At 41.4% G+C, this 18,128-nt stretch overlaps 1 protein-coding gene across 3 annotated transcripts in view; it reads left to right on the top strand.

The window, feature by feature from the left end:
- The window catches only part of UBE3B (ubiquitin protein ligase E3B), a 554,003-nt gene that overhangs the window by 226,803 nt on the left and 309,072 nt on the right, over positions 1–18,128 (top strand). For all 3 annotated transcript variants that reach the window (XM_078667365.1, XM_078667367.1, XM_078667366.1), the window contains 2 exons: positions 4,528–4,697; positions 5,792–5,959. In XM_078667365.1, the coding sequence (XP_078523491.1) occupies positions 4,528–4,697; positions 5,792–5,959 (338 nt within the window). The remainder of the gene's footprint in view (positions 1–4,527; positions 4,698–5,791; positions 5,960–18,128) is intronic.

Raw genomic sequence — 18,128 nt, 5'->3', positions numbered from 1 at the left:
GCACAGAGCGTGTCAATATGGCAAGGGTGAACGGCCAGGTAGGGCTTTAGCTGAGGCAGTGCAGGTTCCCAGGTTTGTCAACTATGTGTTGTAAGTAGAGGGCCCCAATGGGTCACTACACAGAGTCACTACGGAAATCCCCCTCACCTTCTCTACCTTTTACTACATTCTTTACACCAAGCGCAGGACCCAACCAATTGAGGTGCCCCCATATCTGGCAGACATTGCTTTGGGCTGGCTCAGCGACACACACAGGGAATTCCTCACTGCGGAAATAGAGGAAGAGATACGCGTGGCTATAATGCAATTAAGATCTGGGCGCGAGCCCAGTCCCGACGGCCTACTGATGGATTTTTATAAATTTGTTGGGGGAACACTGGTACTGGTCATTAAGCAAAAGCTATGGGGAGTCTTCCACTTTCCATCCGGGAAGCCACAAAGGCAGCCACACAATGTGAGGCTTATAGGCCTTTATCCCTAATAAATTGTGATGCGAAAATATTAGCAAAAGTACTGGCCAATCGTCTAAGTTTGCTGATGAAATGCTTGGTCTTGCCAGACCAGTCGGGGTACAAACTAGGACAGGCCACGTCCCACAATCTGCATGCTCTCTTCGCGCTGCTGCAGGAAAGAGACCCCGATTTGGACCCGGCTTTTTAGACGTCACCAAGGTCTCCGACTCGCTGGAATGGGATTATTAGTTTGCAGTTCTGTGAAGGATGGGGGTTCCCTCCCTTTTTTTTTAAATTGTGTGTGGCCCAGCTGTACTGCGAGCCCTGGAGCACGGTGCAGAGTAACTGCTGTTGCTCCTGGCTTTTCTCTGTCTTGCATGGAACCAGGCAGGGGTGCCCTCTTTCGCCCTTACTATTTGCATTGGCAATCAAACCTCTGGCAGCGAAACTCTGACAACATCATAGGGACTATGCGCTGTGTTGCCCCACTCTACATTTACTAGTTTCCCTTTAAATTGATGACATTACCCTCTATATTCGAGACTCACAAACTAGTCGAAATCCAATCCTTAGGAAGTTTATCCGCTTTGGGAAAAGTTTGGAGTGAAGATAAACTGGAGTAAATCCCAGATCTTTCCCGTCACTCCAAAACCCCTGAAGTTCATACCAGATTACCCGCTGGTGTGGTGTGATTAGGAAATAAAATATCTGGTAGTCGCGGTCTCTAGGGACAGAGAGAAAAAGCTGCGAGCAAACTATGGAACTGCTATTGCCTCACTCAGCATGTTTCACGCTGGATCTCTGCCACTTTCACTGGCAGGACGGATCTCTTTGCTCAAGATGATTGTCTTGCCGAAATTATTGTACTTATTTATTAACATACTAAACCTCACCGGCTGTCATTTTTTTCATACACCTGACCCGGCTAGCAGGGGGTGGCAAGCAGTCCAGGGTGAGCTGGCAATGCTTACCCAACCCTTCTTGAGGGGAGGTTTTGAAGCTCCAGATATGGAGTTATACTACCTGTGAGCTCAAACCCGTTTCACGACATATTGGTTCCGACTGCCCACCTTTATGCCCCATCTAGCAATCGAACGAGGCTACATGGCTCCCATGCCCACTGCTGCTTTTCTGGGGGCGAAGGTCCCTGAAGAGGGTACTTCTTTCTCCACTGTAGCGTGCACAACACCTACGTGGCGAGGATTTGCCAGGAATTTTAATAAACCTTTACTAAATTACATGTTAGCGCCCCTCCCATTCCTTCATTTAACCCCTGTCACTCATGACTTCAAGACCTCGTGACATATGGGACCCACTAGTAACATACCTACGGGAAGACCCTGACAGTGTCACCACAGAACAGCCATGATCACATTCTACCCTCCAATTTCCGGGACAAACAGCAGGCTTCTATATTGACAGGGCGGTTATACAGCCTAGCTAAGTCTCTTTTCTGAGATGAGTACTGTCCACCACTCTGACAAGCCCCAGACAACATTACTGGGTGGGTCGTGGGCTAATCATAAAATGCTGCACTTCTGATTCCGAACTGAGAGATCGCGATACATCTGATCTTATCAACCCTTTACAAGAAGCACTGGGGAATGGTTGATATTGAACTTGTAAATGTGCGATGGAGCCATGAATATATAGCAGAATCAACAAATGTATGTGCACTGTTGTACCTTGGTGCAAAAACTCAATAAAGAAATAAAAAATTAAAAAATAAATTATTCCGAACATCATTTTGTTAACAGTTCCAATATTCAAATGGACTTTTATTTGAGAGTTAAATACCTCAGTGCTTCAGTTGTACACCTCTGTGCCCCAGCTTCAGCCTGGACCATAAATCTGACTGAAGACTGATCATTATCAGGGCCTGCTATCTGCAGCCTGATGATAATAATGTAAAATGATAATGTAAAATAAACACAGCCTTCCCTTAACTTATATTACCTTGTGCTTATTTAAAAACGAACCCACAGCTGTGAGCTACTCTGAAGGTGTCTTGGAGCTGCTGGTAGCTTGTGATCAACTGGTTGGAGACACCTGCATTAAGCCATGTAACCTCTCACACATTACACAACACCGAAAGCATGGGGAGTATTACTCCTAAACTAAATTGCAAAAAGTATCACAAATTATCTATCAACAGTTTATTATAATTCATCTTCATCTTCCATCTAAATAAACGCCTTAAAACATATATCAATCTCCATAGATTTAAGGGGTGTTTTTAGATAGAAGACGAAGATGAATTATAATAAAATGTTGATCTATAATTTGTGATATTGTTTGCAATAATTTGGTTTATGAGAAATGCTCTCCTTGCTTTTGGTGTAGTATAAGTATTTTCTGTTTTGCACCCTCTTTGCCAATGGTCTATTTGTATACTTGTAAGTGTTTTGGCTTTTTATGTCGGAGCCAAAAATGCCTAATCAGAGACCTTAATATTTGTACTTCTCAAAATAGCTGGTTCTTGAAAAATACGCCATATCTGGTGGCACCCTCCTACTTTAAGGCTATTGCTGCTCAAGTCTCCAGTCTACTGTGGGGCAATAAGCCGGCACGTATTGCGCAAACTAAGCTGGTGCGTAGTTGGTATGACGGTGGGATAGCACTTCCAGGCGTCAAACTTTATTATTGGGCCGCACAACTAAAAGTGGTGAATCAGTGGATGCACCTCCCGCAGTCGGACCCGGCACTTAAAGCGGATAGGGCGCAGTTGGGTGTGAGAGACGTGTTGGCCCCCCTATATGATAAAAAATTAGCACAGATGAAGTTTGGCCCGCTGCGCCACACCCTGGAGTTGTGGCACGCAGCTCAGACGAGATCAGGATGGCAGAGAGTGATAACCAGGCTTACCCCGTTATGGGACTCGAAACGGTTAGGAAACCTTAGACAAAGTAAGGGCTTTGACCGTTGGGATGACATTGGGATATCAACGGTCGGAGATATGTGGCAGAAGGGAGACGTAGTTACCTTTGAAAGCTTACAACGGCAGTATGAACTGGCCCCTTCTGAATTTTCTCGATATACGCAGATACGGCACGCTCTGGTGCGGGCATTGGCGGCTGGCTCTGAGGTCCCGGAGGCATCCCCAATGGAAGACAGATTATTGACAGATTATATGCCGAAAAGGGCTACCTCTTTAACTTACCGTAAGCTTGTAAATAACCTCCCTGATCCGACGGGAACACTGAGGGACAAGTGGGTGCATGACCTCGCAGACATCGACGATACAGAATGGCTGGAAGCATTAGCGTCCCCAAGGGAGGTGGGTATCCCTTCGCGACTCCGACTGGTGCAATTACGTATATTACACCGCTCCTACTACACCAGACTCAACCTACATACGATAGGAAAAATTGCACATCCCTATTGCCTGAGAGGCTGTGGGGACGAGGGAACCTTTTTTCATACTATATGGGATTGTCCCAGAATAATGGATTATTGGACACAGGTGATGAGAACGGTTTCGCAGGTGGAGGAGGTGTCGCTGCTACCTGAGCCCAGGCGGTGCCTCTTAAACATCTGGGAGCCTAATGACCTTACACGTTTGGGAAAAAGCTGGGTTACATTGGGCATGATGGTGGCAAAGAGAAATATAGCACAGAAGTGGGGAGCCGCGGAGGTGCCAACCCTGGCGCAATGGAGTAAAGATATGGATGCAGCCATGATAGCTGAAAGGGCAGTGTACCGTAACAGACGGTGCCCAAACAAGTGGGAAAAAGTGTGGGGTGCTTGGAACACCTACAGAGGAGAAATTTGTGATCCTTCCTCGGATTCGAAAGACAGTGACTCAGACTCAGAAGGGGATTGATACCTCAGGAAGGCAAAACAAAAGTTGGGATTCAGGCGTTATGAAACCGGAACAATAATGTATGTTTGTGAATGTACACTATCTGCTAATGGCTTTAAAATGTGGAATATTGAAATGTGAGACAATGCTATGCCCCAATGTACTTTCTTATGTTTATGCAGCGACAACTAATACAAATGTTTTAAAAAAAATAATAGCTGGTTCTGAAGTGCACTTGTGCTGATTCACTTTTTTTTTTACTATCTTTTCCAGTTTAAATGAATCCATGCCTTTGCTGACCAAACAGCTGCAGCACCTCTGGGGGGTACACATGATACGTATTTTGTTTAGTGATGTCTTGAGTAAAAAACTTCCAGAAAATCAAGACATGCCGAGCACCTCGACGCACAATACTTCTCCTCAGAACAGCTTGCCTATGAAGAGTAAGTTTGTTTCAGAAAACACAAGTTTAAATGTGTGAGGTGGCTCAATAGCAATGATGTGGCCCTCATTTGTACACCCAAATTTCGTTATAGTCATGTTTGTTTGCCCTGATACTTAACCCGATCGCAGTAGGCTCTGTTATGAGTTGCCAGTGCAAAAGGACTCAATCATTCTGGAGAAATCAGGTTATTCCCCATTCCGAGGACTTTAACTTTTAATGCAGATTATTTAATTGAAAGATACTGCCTGCTATCTCCCCGCATAGGTAATCTGAAACTCATAATAATGTCCAGGGTGTCTAGAAATCCAGAGGCCTCTCCTGTGGTGGTTGTTTGTCAATAGATTTGACGAGGCACCTACACCTTTATAAGAATGATGAACGTCAAAGTTGAGTTTGTGTCGGATAATAAGATTAAAACTATGGCTGCACTTCCAATCATTGTTATCCTTACTGATAACTGAGTACTAATCGGTAATACTCAAGCTAAGTATCGTTGTGTATTTTCTCCTAACCAGTTTTCAGTAGGATAACCATTCACATCCATAGCAGAAGCCAATTCTGAGATAAGGTCTAATGTGATGTGTATGTTTCAGGGTAAATACAAGCTGCAAATATTTTACCAAACTATATGAGTAATATTAAACACATTCTTGAATAGTAAGAGAAAGGCTTAGGGACTTGTTTCATATGATATTAAAGATATTTATTTTTTTATATTGGAATTATGTTATTTTGGGGTATTATTCAGGTTATTTTGGATCCTTTTTTAAATGAAAGTGGCACAGATTGCCACCGATTCCTTGGCTATAGTGTGAATAAAAGTTGATAAGCAGTTTTTATTTAGATGAAGGACTTTCATTTCGATGCATTCTGATCCTTGAAAAAAATATTTGTAAAATTGTATATGTGGGTTCTGTGTATAGTTAGCTGGTGATTCCTGTTATAGTTAGTAGATGTTTGGCGAGCTTAAACAGATTTTGCCAAACACAGTTTGATAATAATGCCAATAATGGTAGAATTAGGCTACCACAATACATTTTCTACAGTTTAAGAGGCAGTTTCTAGTAAAAATGTGTTTACCTTTTTTATTAGATCTTTTCAAGCGTGCATTCCAAAAGTCTGCATCGGTACGAAATATTCTCAAACCAATAGGAGGGAAACGTGTAGATTCACCTGAGGTACAAAAGGTCTGCAGTATCTGTGTCTTGTACCAGACAACTCTTACAACATTAACACAGATCCGCCTGCAAATACTCACAGGTTAGTTTTGTTTCTCTTGCACTTATCTCCCCGTTTTTTTGTTGTGCAATTATTCTTCTGCAGACTACTCTTTTTTTATATGTGAGTACAGTGCTCCATCTATGGATTACCTTTCAGGTAATTTATTAATTCTTTATATCATATTTGTCTCCAGGTTATGAAACAAGAGTTTGGTAAGGACATGCAGTGTTTCTTTTAGTTTTAAACAATAATGTTCGTTTTCTCCTACCAACCAGTTGGAGAAATATTCGAATGCGGTAAACACTGCAACACTATATTTAACAGAGGCAGCATCAAAATGAAAAGCAGATTTTGCTTTGCTAATAACTTTTCCATTTTTTGCCAGACTGTATCAAACTTTGCCAGAATACTACAAGGGATTTACTTTGATGCTGCTAAATTTGGTGCAGACCGCTAAAAGTAGTTCAAAGTAAAAAAAGGGGATGGAGGGCAAAAAAGTGGTTGAATTTAAATTCCTAAAGAGAACTTTCTCTGTAAAACAACACATAAATGGCTGACCAAAAATGTGTCCGATTTGGAAAGCATGTTGGTTGGGCCTCATTCGATGCCTTTTCCAGGTTTCAAGAATATTAATCCAACAATCTCTTTTTTAGAAAAACATACAACTATATCACTAAGGTCTATTTGAGAAGATTAGAAGAAAATTAAAACTCTGAAAGAAGAGTTGCGATTGGAGGAATAATCCTGAAATTAAAAAAAAACAAATATGAACATTTTCCTCAGGCCTGCCCTCCCGTTTCCCTCAGATCTGATCAAAAATATCAAGATGTTCATAAAGCAAAGAAAGGAAAACGAAACAAATGGTTGGATTTTACGCATTAAGAATGGTCCCTAAACTAGGCTAAACACCACTAACAAACAATATATGCTCTTTTTAAGGTTGAAATAAAGCCGCATTGTGATGTTCGTGAACTAGCAGGTGAAACAAAGAACAAATAACAAGCCGCAGAGCCACTGAGCTCAGTGCACTGCGGCTTGCACGCATTCCCGTGGGTCTCATGCGTCCCTACCTTGGGTGGTTCCTGGTTGCCCCAGCAGTTGTACAGGCCCTAGGCCTCACTTCTATCCCTCAGGTGGTTCTTATACCACTATTTTAGTATATGGTTTGTGAGGCCCTAGGGCAAAACGTATACTGTGCTATTTACTGTGTGCTATTTAAATTTCTTGAATTGTACTTTTGCCTCTAGCCTTAAAAAGAGACTAGAGGGGTTGTGTTTAGAATAAATACATGTTCGAGGCATATGGGCTGCAGATGGTACATTCATGAATAGATCCCCATCTGGTGTTGGGCTCGGATGATTGCACTTGTTTTTCTCTTGGAGAAGTCTTTTGTAGTCACAAGACTGATGACTCCTCCTTTGGGTGCTAGTGTGCATGGGCATCGGCTCCATCCTTAGATTGTTTTTTTCCGCCATCGGGTTCGGATGAGGATCGAAGCGCTCCAGATCGACTTCGAGAAAAACGTTATATTTCGGCGCGTATTCCCTTTCCAATTTGACGGTATTGTTATCGAGCGCGAGTTCATTTCCATTTCGACGCGCTACGACGTCAACAACAAAAATTTACAACTTCTACGTCGAACAGACCGGGAGGCCTATCTCGACGTAGTCCAGCCCGGAGTCCATGGAAAGGACTCCATTCAAGAAATGTCCAACGTGTGGTGCTAAGTTCCCACACAAGGACTTACACGAGGTGTGCAACCTCTGTTTATCACCTGAACACGAATCCAGGGACTGTGAAGCCTGTGCGGCATTCTCCTCCAAGTCGACGATTAGAAACCGTCAAGCCCGAAGACACGAGGCGTCGAGAATGCAGTCCGATGCAATCCCGGAGTAGTTCGAGGCACAACATCCAGAAGAGGAAGAAGAAGATGAGGACGAGTCGGAAGCGGACGAGTCCGACGTCGAAGAAATCGACGTTCATCAAACCGTGAGTGACGACGTCCCTTTACCAAAAAACCGACCCCGTTTGGTGTCGACCCCGCCTTCGAGCCCGGTCAGACAACCGAAAAAAGTTTCCGACGCCCCGCCTTTAGGCTCGGCAACGAAACCGAAACACTCGGCCTCCCATCATGTCGGATCCGAGAAACGGTCGGCATCGACATCGACACCGAAGCTCCATAACAAGGAAAGCTCGCAGTCTAAACATTCCATGTCGAAACCGAAACAAGCTTCGACGTCGAAGATTTCCTCGACCCCGAAAAGATCGGACTCGAACAAACTCTTGGTGCCGAAAACATATAACACTGAAAGTCAAAAGCAAAAGCACCTTTCGGAACCAAAAACTTCGGTACCGACACAGGAGCATCAGACAGATCCAAAACAAAAGACTTTGTTTATTGATCCGCAAACTGGCAAGGTGGTGACAAAACTACCTAAAAAGAGGAAGAATGAACAGTTGGACGACAAAGCTCCTCCTCCTAAGAAGAGAACAATGGGGACAAATACAACTATTCCCCTTTCTCCACAACCTAGAGACACACCCTTTTCTCCTCTTCCTCACACTCTGCCAGCTATTCCTGTTACACCACGCCTATCTACACCTCAAACAGATGTAGAAATTGACACAGGGGAGGGAGAACTTCCTAGGGATGATAACGACACTATCCCAGAAGATACAGACCCATGGGAAGATTATAATGAAGGATCAGATAATGATAATGACCCTGACCTGTATCCCTCAAAACCTTCACCACCTGATGATAATACAGGTTTTGCGCAGTTAATTACTAGGGCAGCAAAATACCACAAGGTAGACTTACATGCAGAACCTCAGATAGAGGATTTCCTTTTAGAAACACTACCTGCTGCACAAAGAACCTCAGGGACCCTACCAATGCTTAAGGGTCTCCTTAATCACACATCAGACATATTTAAAGACCCAGTGAGGGCTAGGGTATTAAATCCAAGAATCGACAAAAAATATAAGGCAGCCCCAAAGGACCCAATATTTATTAAGGGACAAATACCTCTGGACTCGCTAGTAGTCACAAACGCTCGTAAGAGAGCAAATTCATTAACTACGGGAGAAGCTCCTCCTCCTGACAGGGAGTCCAAGTTAATAGATGCCTCTGGCAAAAGAGTAGCATCCCAAGCGGCAAACAGCTGGCGCATAGCTAATACGCAGGCGCTACTTGCAAGTTATGATAGAGCTCATTATGATGAGTTAGAAAAACTCATTACACATCTCCCTAAAGAACATCAAAAAAGGGCAGATCAGCTCATACAAGAAGGGAAGATCATAACTAACACTTCCATTAAGTGAGCCTTAGACGCAGCAGACACTGCAGCAAGATCCATAAACACCAGTATCATGGTAAGAAGACATGCATGGCTCAGAGTCTCAGGATTCAAACAAGAGGTACAAACCTCCTTGTTAAACCAGCCTTTTGATGGGAAAACACTTTTCGGCTCAGGGACAGATGAGGCCTTAGAAAAGATGAAAAAAGACACAGAAACGGCTAAATCAATGGGAGCATTGCAACAGCCAACTCAAAGGGGTTCCTTTCGTAGGTCCACCTATAGAGGCAGATCCAAGAATACAGGCACACGCCAGCAATCAACCTCTTTTACACCAACATCACCCAGAGGTAATTCTAGAGGCAGTTACAGAGGTAACAACAACAAGGGTAGAGGCCGCGGAAATAACAACAACCGCAACTCTCCAACCCCAAAACAGTGACTTCATAAAGCTCCCCCCAGACCATGTAACACCGGTCGGGGGACGTCTATCACAGTTCCTACCTGTCTGGGAAAACATCACATCAGACAGGTGGGTGAGACAAATTATCCAACATGGTTATTGCCTAGAACTGACAGTTACCCCACCAAACATCCCCCCAAACAGCGTCCAATGAGTCAAGATCATCTAACATTGTTAAAACAGGAAGTACTATCACTACTACAAAGCATGCCATAGAGAAGGTTCCACAACATCAACAGGGAACAGGAGTATACTCTCTATACTTTCTAATTCCCAAAAAAGACTGGTCCCTAAGGCCAATACTAGACCTCAGACCTCTCAATGCATACATAAATTCTGAACATTTCCACATGGTCACGCTCCAACAAGTACTTCCTTTACTGAAGAAAGGGGACTTTCTTTCTACACTGGATCTAAAAGACGCTTACTTTCATATCCCAATTCACAAAGCCCACAGAAAATAACTCAGGTTTGTGGTAGCAGGACAACATTACCAGTTCAAAGTCCTTCCTTTTGGGCTTACAACAGCACCAAGGGTGTTCACAAAATGCCTAGCAGTGGTGGCAGCACACCTAAGAAGACAACAAGTACATGTCTTCCCTTACTTGGACGACTGGCTAATAAAAGCCAAGTCACAACAAGAATGTCTTCAAAACACACAGAAGATAATTCAGTTGCTGCACCAGCTAGGGTTTACGGTGAACTACACAAAATCCCACCTGCAACCAAACAAGGTTCAACAATATCTAGGGGCTACTATAGACACAGAAAAAGCCAAAGTATACCCCAATCCAGTCAGGATTCAAACAATGCTCACATTGATTCAAAGATTTCAACCACAACACTCACTAACAGCTCGAGTGTTCATGCAGCTGTTAGGAATGATGTCATCCTGCATACTGCTAATACCATATGCCAAACTACAAATGCGTCCGCTTCAGGAATGTCTAGCAACACAGTGGAATCAGGCTCAAGGTCAGATTACAGATCTGGTGTTGGTAGACGACCGCACACATCGCTCTCTGAAGTGGTGGAACACAACAAACATTTCCAAGGGGCGGTCGTTCCTAGAACCAATTCCACAAGTGGTGCTAACAGTGGATGCATCGCTCACCGGATGGGGAGGGCATATGGACAAATATACAGTACAGGGAAGATGGAGTGTACAGCATAAAAGACTGCACATCAACCATCTAGAACTACTAGCAGTGTTTCTAGCATTAAAAGCTTTTCAAATGCAGATTATCAGCAAAGCAGTCCTGATCAGAACAGACAACATGACAGCAATGTATTATATTCAAAACAGGGGGGGGCACACTCTCTCCAACTATCCAGACTAGCGCAGGAAATTTGGAGATGAGCCATTCCTCAAAACATCTATCTGTTAGCCGAACACCTTCCAGGAGTTCAAAATCAGATAGCAGATATCTTAAGCATTCTTCCAAAGAGGGGGACAACCAGAGATTGATCTCTTTGCCACTCATTAGAACGCACAATGCTAAAGCTTCGCATCCAGGTACCCGCACCACCTGTCGCAGGGCAATGCATTATGGATAAATTGGTCCAACAAATTTGCATACGCTTTCCCCCCTCTCCCACTAATTCCATTAGTGGTTTGAAAGCTGCAACAACATTCAATGACCATGATACTAGTAGCACCCACGTGGGCACGACAGCCGTGGTACACCACGCTCCTGCAACTCTCACAGGTGCCACATCAAAAATTAAGACTCCTACCCATGCACCTTACACAGAACCATGGAGAAATAATGCACCCAGATCCCAAACAAATGAACCTAGCGATCTGGCTCCTGAGGTCCTAGAATTTGGATACTTAGATTTACCTCCAAACTGTATGGAAATCATTAAGCAAGCAAGACGTCCCACCACCAGAGCATGCTATGCAGCAAAGTGGAAAAGGTTTGCTGTATACTGTAACAGTAACAACATCAACCCTCTGGACGCATCCACAAAAAATATTATTTGCTACTTACTACACTTACAGCAATGTAACCTTGCTTACACCTCCATTAGAGTACATCTTGCAGCTATAGCAGCGTACCTGCAAAACAGGCAACATCTATCCCTGTTTAGAGTGCCAGCAATTAAAGCCTTCATGGAAGGCCTCAAAAGAGTCATTCCACCAAGACTGCCACCTTCCCCAGTCTGGAATCTCAACATAGTACTCACCAGACTAATGGGACCACCCTTTGAACATATGCATAGGTGTGAAATAAAATTCCTTATATGGAATGTAGCCTTCCTTCTAGCCATTACCTCCCTCAGGAGAGTCAGTGAATTACAAGCATTGACAATACAAGAACCATTTCTACATTTATAACCAAAATAAAGTGGTTCTTAGAACAAACCCGAAATTCTTGCCTAAAGTAATTTCAGCATTCCACATCAATCAGCCAGTGGAACTACCAGTCTTTTTTTTCCAAAACCACAGACGGTAGCAGAGAGGGCCCTACATACATTAGATGTCAAAAGGGCAATATTGTATTACATAGAAAGAACACATATGGGCAATCCTATCTCTAAAGCAGGCATTGCCAGGTGGATTATAAAATGTATACAAATATGTTACATGAAAGCAAAGAGAACATTAACTGTTCCTCCTAGAGCTCATTCTACACGTAAACGAGGGGCATCTATGGCATTCTTAGGAAACATTCCCCTAGATGACATATGCAAAGCAGCAACTTGGTCTACACCGCATACCTTCACAAAACACTACTGTGTTGATGTGCAGGCAACACAACAAGCAAAGTGGGCTAGGCTGTACTAAAAGCTTTATTTCAAACTGTTGCAACAGACACTAGTGACCACCGCTAGGGAGGTAACTGCTGTATAATCTATTCATAAATGTACCATCTGCAGCCCATATGCCTCGAACGGAATATGCTACTTACCAGTATGCATCTGTTCTTGGCATAGAGGGCTGCAGAGTGGTACATGCCCTCCCTGCCTCCCCGGAAACCTGTGTCTGTTCCAACACTATCTTATTTAGATACACTTACATGGGCATCTCTTTCTGTATTCTATCATACTACTCCATCTAACCCTACTATGGCAAAACAATCTAAGGATGGAGCCGATGCCCATGCGCACTAGCACCCAAAGGAGGAGTCATCAGTCTCGTGACTACAAAAGACTTCTCCAAGAGAAAAACAAGTGCAATCATCCAAGCCCAACACCAGATGGCGATCTATTCATAAATGTACCACTCTGCAGCCCTCTATGCCAAGAACAGATGCATACTGGTAAGTAGCATTTTCCATATATTTGATATATACCTTGTGTGGTGTACTTTCGTTTGATCATTCAAGAGATTATAGACTGGTAAAACAAGCTGCTTTACATTCCTTCAAGACTTAGCCTGTAGGCTGCTCTCCACAGCTACCACTAGCTTTCTATAAAGGTAGTCTTAAACCTACCATCAATAAGGGTTGTTTGGACTGGTGCAAGGTGCCCACTAGAATGGTGGACATCATATGCCAGGCCAACTTTTGACAACAAGTTACTTAATTCGGCACTTAATACAGCATAGTTCAGTTGTTGATCAACCATAAATGTAACATTATTATATTTACAATGTACTTAATTACATTGTTCTTGACCTATTTTGGCCACATGGGATAAATTAAAACCCATTCACAAAGGCATCCAGGAAAAACATGCATTACTACATAACAAAACCATTACGGTGAACCTAGAAAAAGATCACCCCTACCCTGCCATTTCTGTGGGAGGCTAGGTCAATCCTGGGTCACAACAGCATAAGACAAGGCGCCAAGGACATAGTATTCATTCCAATAGATACAAATTCACAACAAATAGATAAAGGATGGGGCCTGATAATTATGCCTAAGCAACAACTACCAAAGGCGGATCAAATAGCTAACATTTCAAATCAATTGATAAAGTCACTAATTAAGTGACCTTCAACCCTGGACTGTTTTCGGCCAGCAGAACAATTACGTAGAATTGATTTAGAAAATATTACCCTTATTGCCAATTATGGCAATACGTATGATAAATCCTCTGCTAACTCTTTTGAGCAAAACACTATGTTGACATCTCACAATACAATCATAGCAGAGATAAACATCATTCCGTGTGACCAAATTTCAGTAACTGATAACTCCCTCGCACTACTACGTCAGTGGGAGAGAGGAAATAGGCTTGATGGATCAAAAGAAAAAAAATAGAACTACTTCACAACTAATTACAAGCTCATTAGGCAACTCTGTTTTGGTAACAGAATTAGATGATACAAAATCTCCGACAGAAACAACTGACAAGGGTGCCTTCGACCAACCCAAAAGTATAATCAATATTTTAAAGGAAGAGTTTAAGCCCTATGTCAGTAAAAGCCGACTAAATAAGATACAGAAGTTGCAGAAATGGGGGAAAACAATTAAACAAACAACATAATTATACAAGGTTCGATAACGACAAATAATAATGCCCCAGGAAAACACTTCTCTATATTCTCAGGCAAATCCAAGTGTCCTGAGGCAATGGGTAAATATACAAAGTAAGTCAATTTCAAAAAGTTTGACAGACTTGATGAGGGTGATGTGGAAGCCGAAAATATAATTGTGAATGATCAAGCAATAAGCAGAGCTATGCACACTACGTTTTCTGAAACAGCACCCACTTCTAGCCATATTGTTTCAAAAGGCCTACAAATTACATCAGATATGGCTGGTTCATGTTTATTAACAAGCAATACAATTAAGAGTGTACCCAACACTACAAGAACTACAGCAGAGAGTTTGGTAGATTTAGTAAGAACATTCAGAACTTGATATTGTAATCACTCGTCCCTACTAACTCATAATGCTGTTGAGCTATTATTAGAGTCTAAGGAGCTTAATCTAAAAAGCACTTCTAATAAATTGAACTGGTATATGCCCAAGGTATTGGATGAGGATCCAGCCACGCTGTATATACAATTGTCATTACCAAGAAAAGGAGACAACTGGAAGACCACATCACCGGTAACCAGGTGGTGCAACTTCAACTCCGCTAATTTGGATTTATATCCACTAACTGACGGATTAATATTCAACTTATAAAGTAGAGGGATAACCTATTTTAAATCAACAAAATATATTAAAGTTACTTGGTCATTTCCCGAAACTTAGATATTAGCTTCAGCGTCTTGAAGGGTGTACAGGTGATACAGTCCAATCATGTACAATGTAATATCACACGAAGAATTTGGATAGCAGAAAACTTTACTACTAAAGTTTGGGCCAGACAGGCTGATCTAGAGCCATGAGGTATTATTGTTCTTGAGGTGGAAAAGGTCATTTAATATAAGAAATTAAGGACAATTAATGTATCCCAAGTCAGGATACCATTAGTCACAACTAAACATAAAAAAATAATAGAGTTTTAGATGGGAAGAAGATATGACCCATAAGTTAATGCTGCTGAGTAAGCAAGAAAGTATCATTAAAAGTGTAGAACTTAAAAAAAACACTTAACATAAAGCCAACAGGCTTTCCGATTGGGAATGTCAACTGGATAAAATGTTAACTTTAATTTCGGTCAATACGCTTCATAATTATAAAACTAGGTAATTTAGCAAGCCAACAGCTAAACCATTATATGGGACAATTAAAAGAGTTAAGCAAACCATCATGAGGTTATGAGAAATCCATCCTTATTTGAATGTGATATTTCAATTATAAATGCCAAGCAACAGTATAAACAAACCGTGATAGAAACAAAGTGCAACCAACAAGAGGAAGCATGGATGAAACTTACTGATGCCATTAATTCAAAACAATTGAAAAGAATCTGACCCGTGGTTGGTAATGGTTCAGGCACACTTTAAATACCAAATGACTATTACATCTCTTTTGGGAAATGGGAAGCTCGGGTTCAAGATCTATATTCAAGTGACACTACATCATTAAATGAAAGTGTATCACACTTAAATACATCATTAAATTAACTCAAGAAGAAATAGTTTTCTTCATTATACCCTGCCCGATTAACTGACCAATTGACATTTTGAAACATCATCCTTCACTTTGGAGTTCTTGTTTATATCATTTATTTTCTAAAGTTCTGTCTTCCAGTATTATACCTCCATCGTGGAGAGGTTCGATTATTTATCTAGTAAATAAAAAGGGAGCAAAAAATGACCCAAAAATAGACTTATTGCACTTCGGGAGTGTGATGGTAAGATCTTCACAAAGTATTTATTGTGCAAGCTTGAACCATGGGCAAATGAAAAAAATGAATAACTTTAAATCAAACCGGCTTTCAAGCAGGCTGTTCAACAATAGATAACATTACAGCCTTCCCATTATTAGCCCAGAAGGCAATTGACACACCTTAAATTACACGTCTGCTATAGATATAATATAATAGATATAATAGCACAACATTTGAGAAATTAAATCAAAATTGCTTGTTGAACAAACTGCGATCCTGGGAAATTGATCATTCACTCTTCTATTTCATAACTTTGTTACTTCAAGAGACCAGGCTGCAAATCAAACTATATAATCAAAAGTCTTTATCATGGACGATGCCAACGTAGAATTGTATAAAACAGGGCTGCATTCTGGCGCCTCTTTTGTTTACCTTGTCTATCTCAGATATGGCCAGGTACTATAACTCAACAGAAGGTCTTCCGCCGAAACAGGGGAAGCAAACCAGTCACCCATCTGGCTTATGCGGGTTACTTGGTAATATTTTCAATGACATATGAAGGCCGTCAATATCAATTATTGCGATTACTCAAATACAACCTAACGAATGACCTTACAGTAAATTGTTCAAAACTTAAAGTAATGTGTTTTGGGACTCAATGTAAGCAAAGTACATAGGCTATTGGCAATGTACCAATTGAAACAGTGAATAGTTATGAGTATTTAGGAATAATTATTGATAAAATGCTTATTTGGAGTCAGCATATCATTACAAAGAAGCAAAAAGCTGATATAATCACTAAAAGGTTTGCTAAAACATACAGAGGAAGAGCGATAGGGCATTCTATAAACGGCTAAACGTAACAATTATTCACTCACTTCTCCATTTGTCATCCGTCTATAGTGATGAGATTGTATTGGATTTGTACATATTAGGTATTCAAAACCTCAGGTCTCTGCTTGATCTATGTGCAACTACACCTCAATGTAAATGACAGTTCAAATTACATTTGAAATCATTATTTGTCCATCATATTACTACCAAAATTAATTATATCCGTGATTGCAGTACTTCAAATACAATAAAGTGTTTACTACTGAAAGAGTTAACATCCATACGCTTTAGGAAAATGGAGCCGGACTTCTCAACCCCAAATAAAGTGATCAAAGTAATAAAACTACCACAGCTGGCAGAACTTGCTGAAATGACTAGGAACTTGCGTATGAATTGGTTAAGTTGAGTAACAGCCGCAATGAAGATTTATTGTCAATTTTGAGGACTGAATTTATATTTGACTATTACTTGACATTAAAACAACCATACATCAATTCTTACCTGGAAGCCGCAGTTAAAAAGAAAATACATACATTTTAGATTCTTGTATTTCCATTGCTTCAGTTGAAAGGACGATTGAACACTTGTTTAACTGCCATTAAGGGATGTATATTGTGTGGCTACAAGGTTGAAATTAATGGTCATATTTTCTGCCTTTGCCCAAAGCTACTAGACCTCCCTAAGAAATATTTACTACCAACTTTTAGAGAAGCTAAAGGATTATTAGTGAGGCTGTAAAATACTGTTTTACTATGCAAAGTAACTCTTCTATTAGTAAACTCATGAAATTGTTAGATTCTGCTTATTGTTAGCTTAGTCAAACTGTCGAAGATAAGCATTTTCTTTTATTACACTTTTCAATTTTATGATCATGGTATTTATCAGGGTGTATACTAAATGAGAAATTGACCTTGGCTGGGAAGAGGAGAAGGGAGATGGGTCTGAAGTTCTTGAGGTCTTTTGGATCAGCGGACGGTTTCTTCAGCAGGGGGTTGATCCATGATGACTTGATCAAGGGCTGGGGAGCTTTTTCAAGCTGCATTATTGCAAAAATGGTACCAGTGCAGTTGACAATTGCTCCCACTCTCCTCGCACTGCTCCTCGCCCACAAGCAGCCCTAAGGAAGAGGACTGGGTGTCCTGATTCTATTTGCAAACAGGACAACTCTCTGCAGCTTGCCACTGCATTGGGAACTCAGCAGGATTTTTATAAGATTAAGAAAATGGACAATATCTGTCTTTGGTAGCATGGTATCCAAGCAGATTGAACAAAGTAAAATTAATTGCTGTGTGGGGCTTCAACAAAGATATTTACTTAAAAAAAATCAGTTTTCACAATCACCACTAGAGATTTAAAATAAAACAAGCACTGAAAATAGCTGACTTTATTGTCTATCCCAGTAATATGCTTCTGATTTCATGGCTTTACTCAC

This window comes from Lissotriton helveticus, chromosome 11 (assembly GCF_964261635.1).
Source record: "Lissotriton helveticus chromosome 11, aLisHel1.1, whole genome shotgun sequence".
NCBI lineage: Eukaryota > Metazoa > Chordata > Amphibia > Caudata > Salamandridae > Lissotriton > Lissotriton helveticus.
The sequence above is the reverse complement of the archived record's forward strand: the minus strand, read 5'-3'. Positions and strand labels throughout refer to the sequence as shown.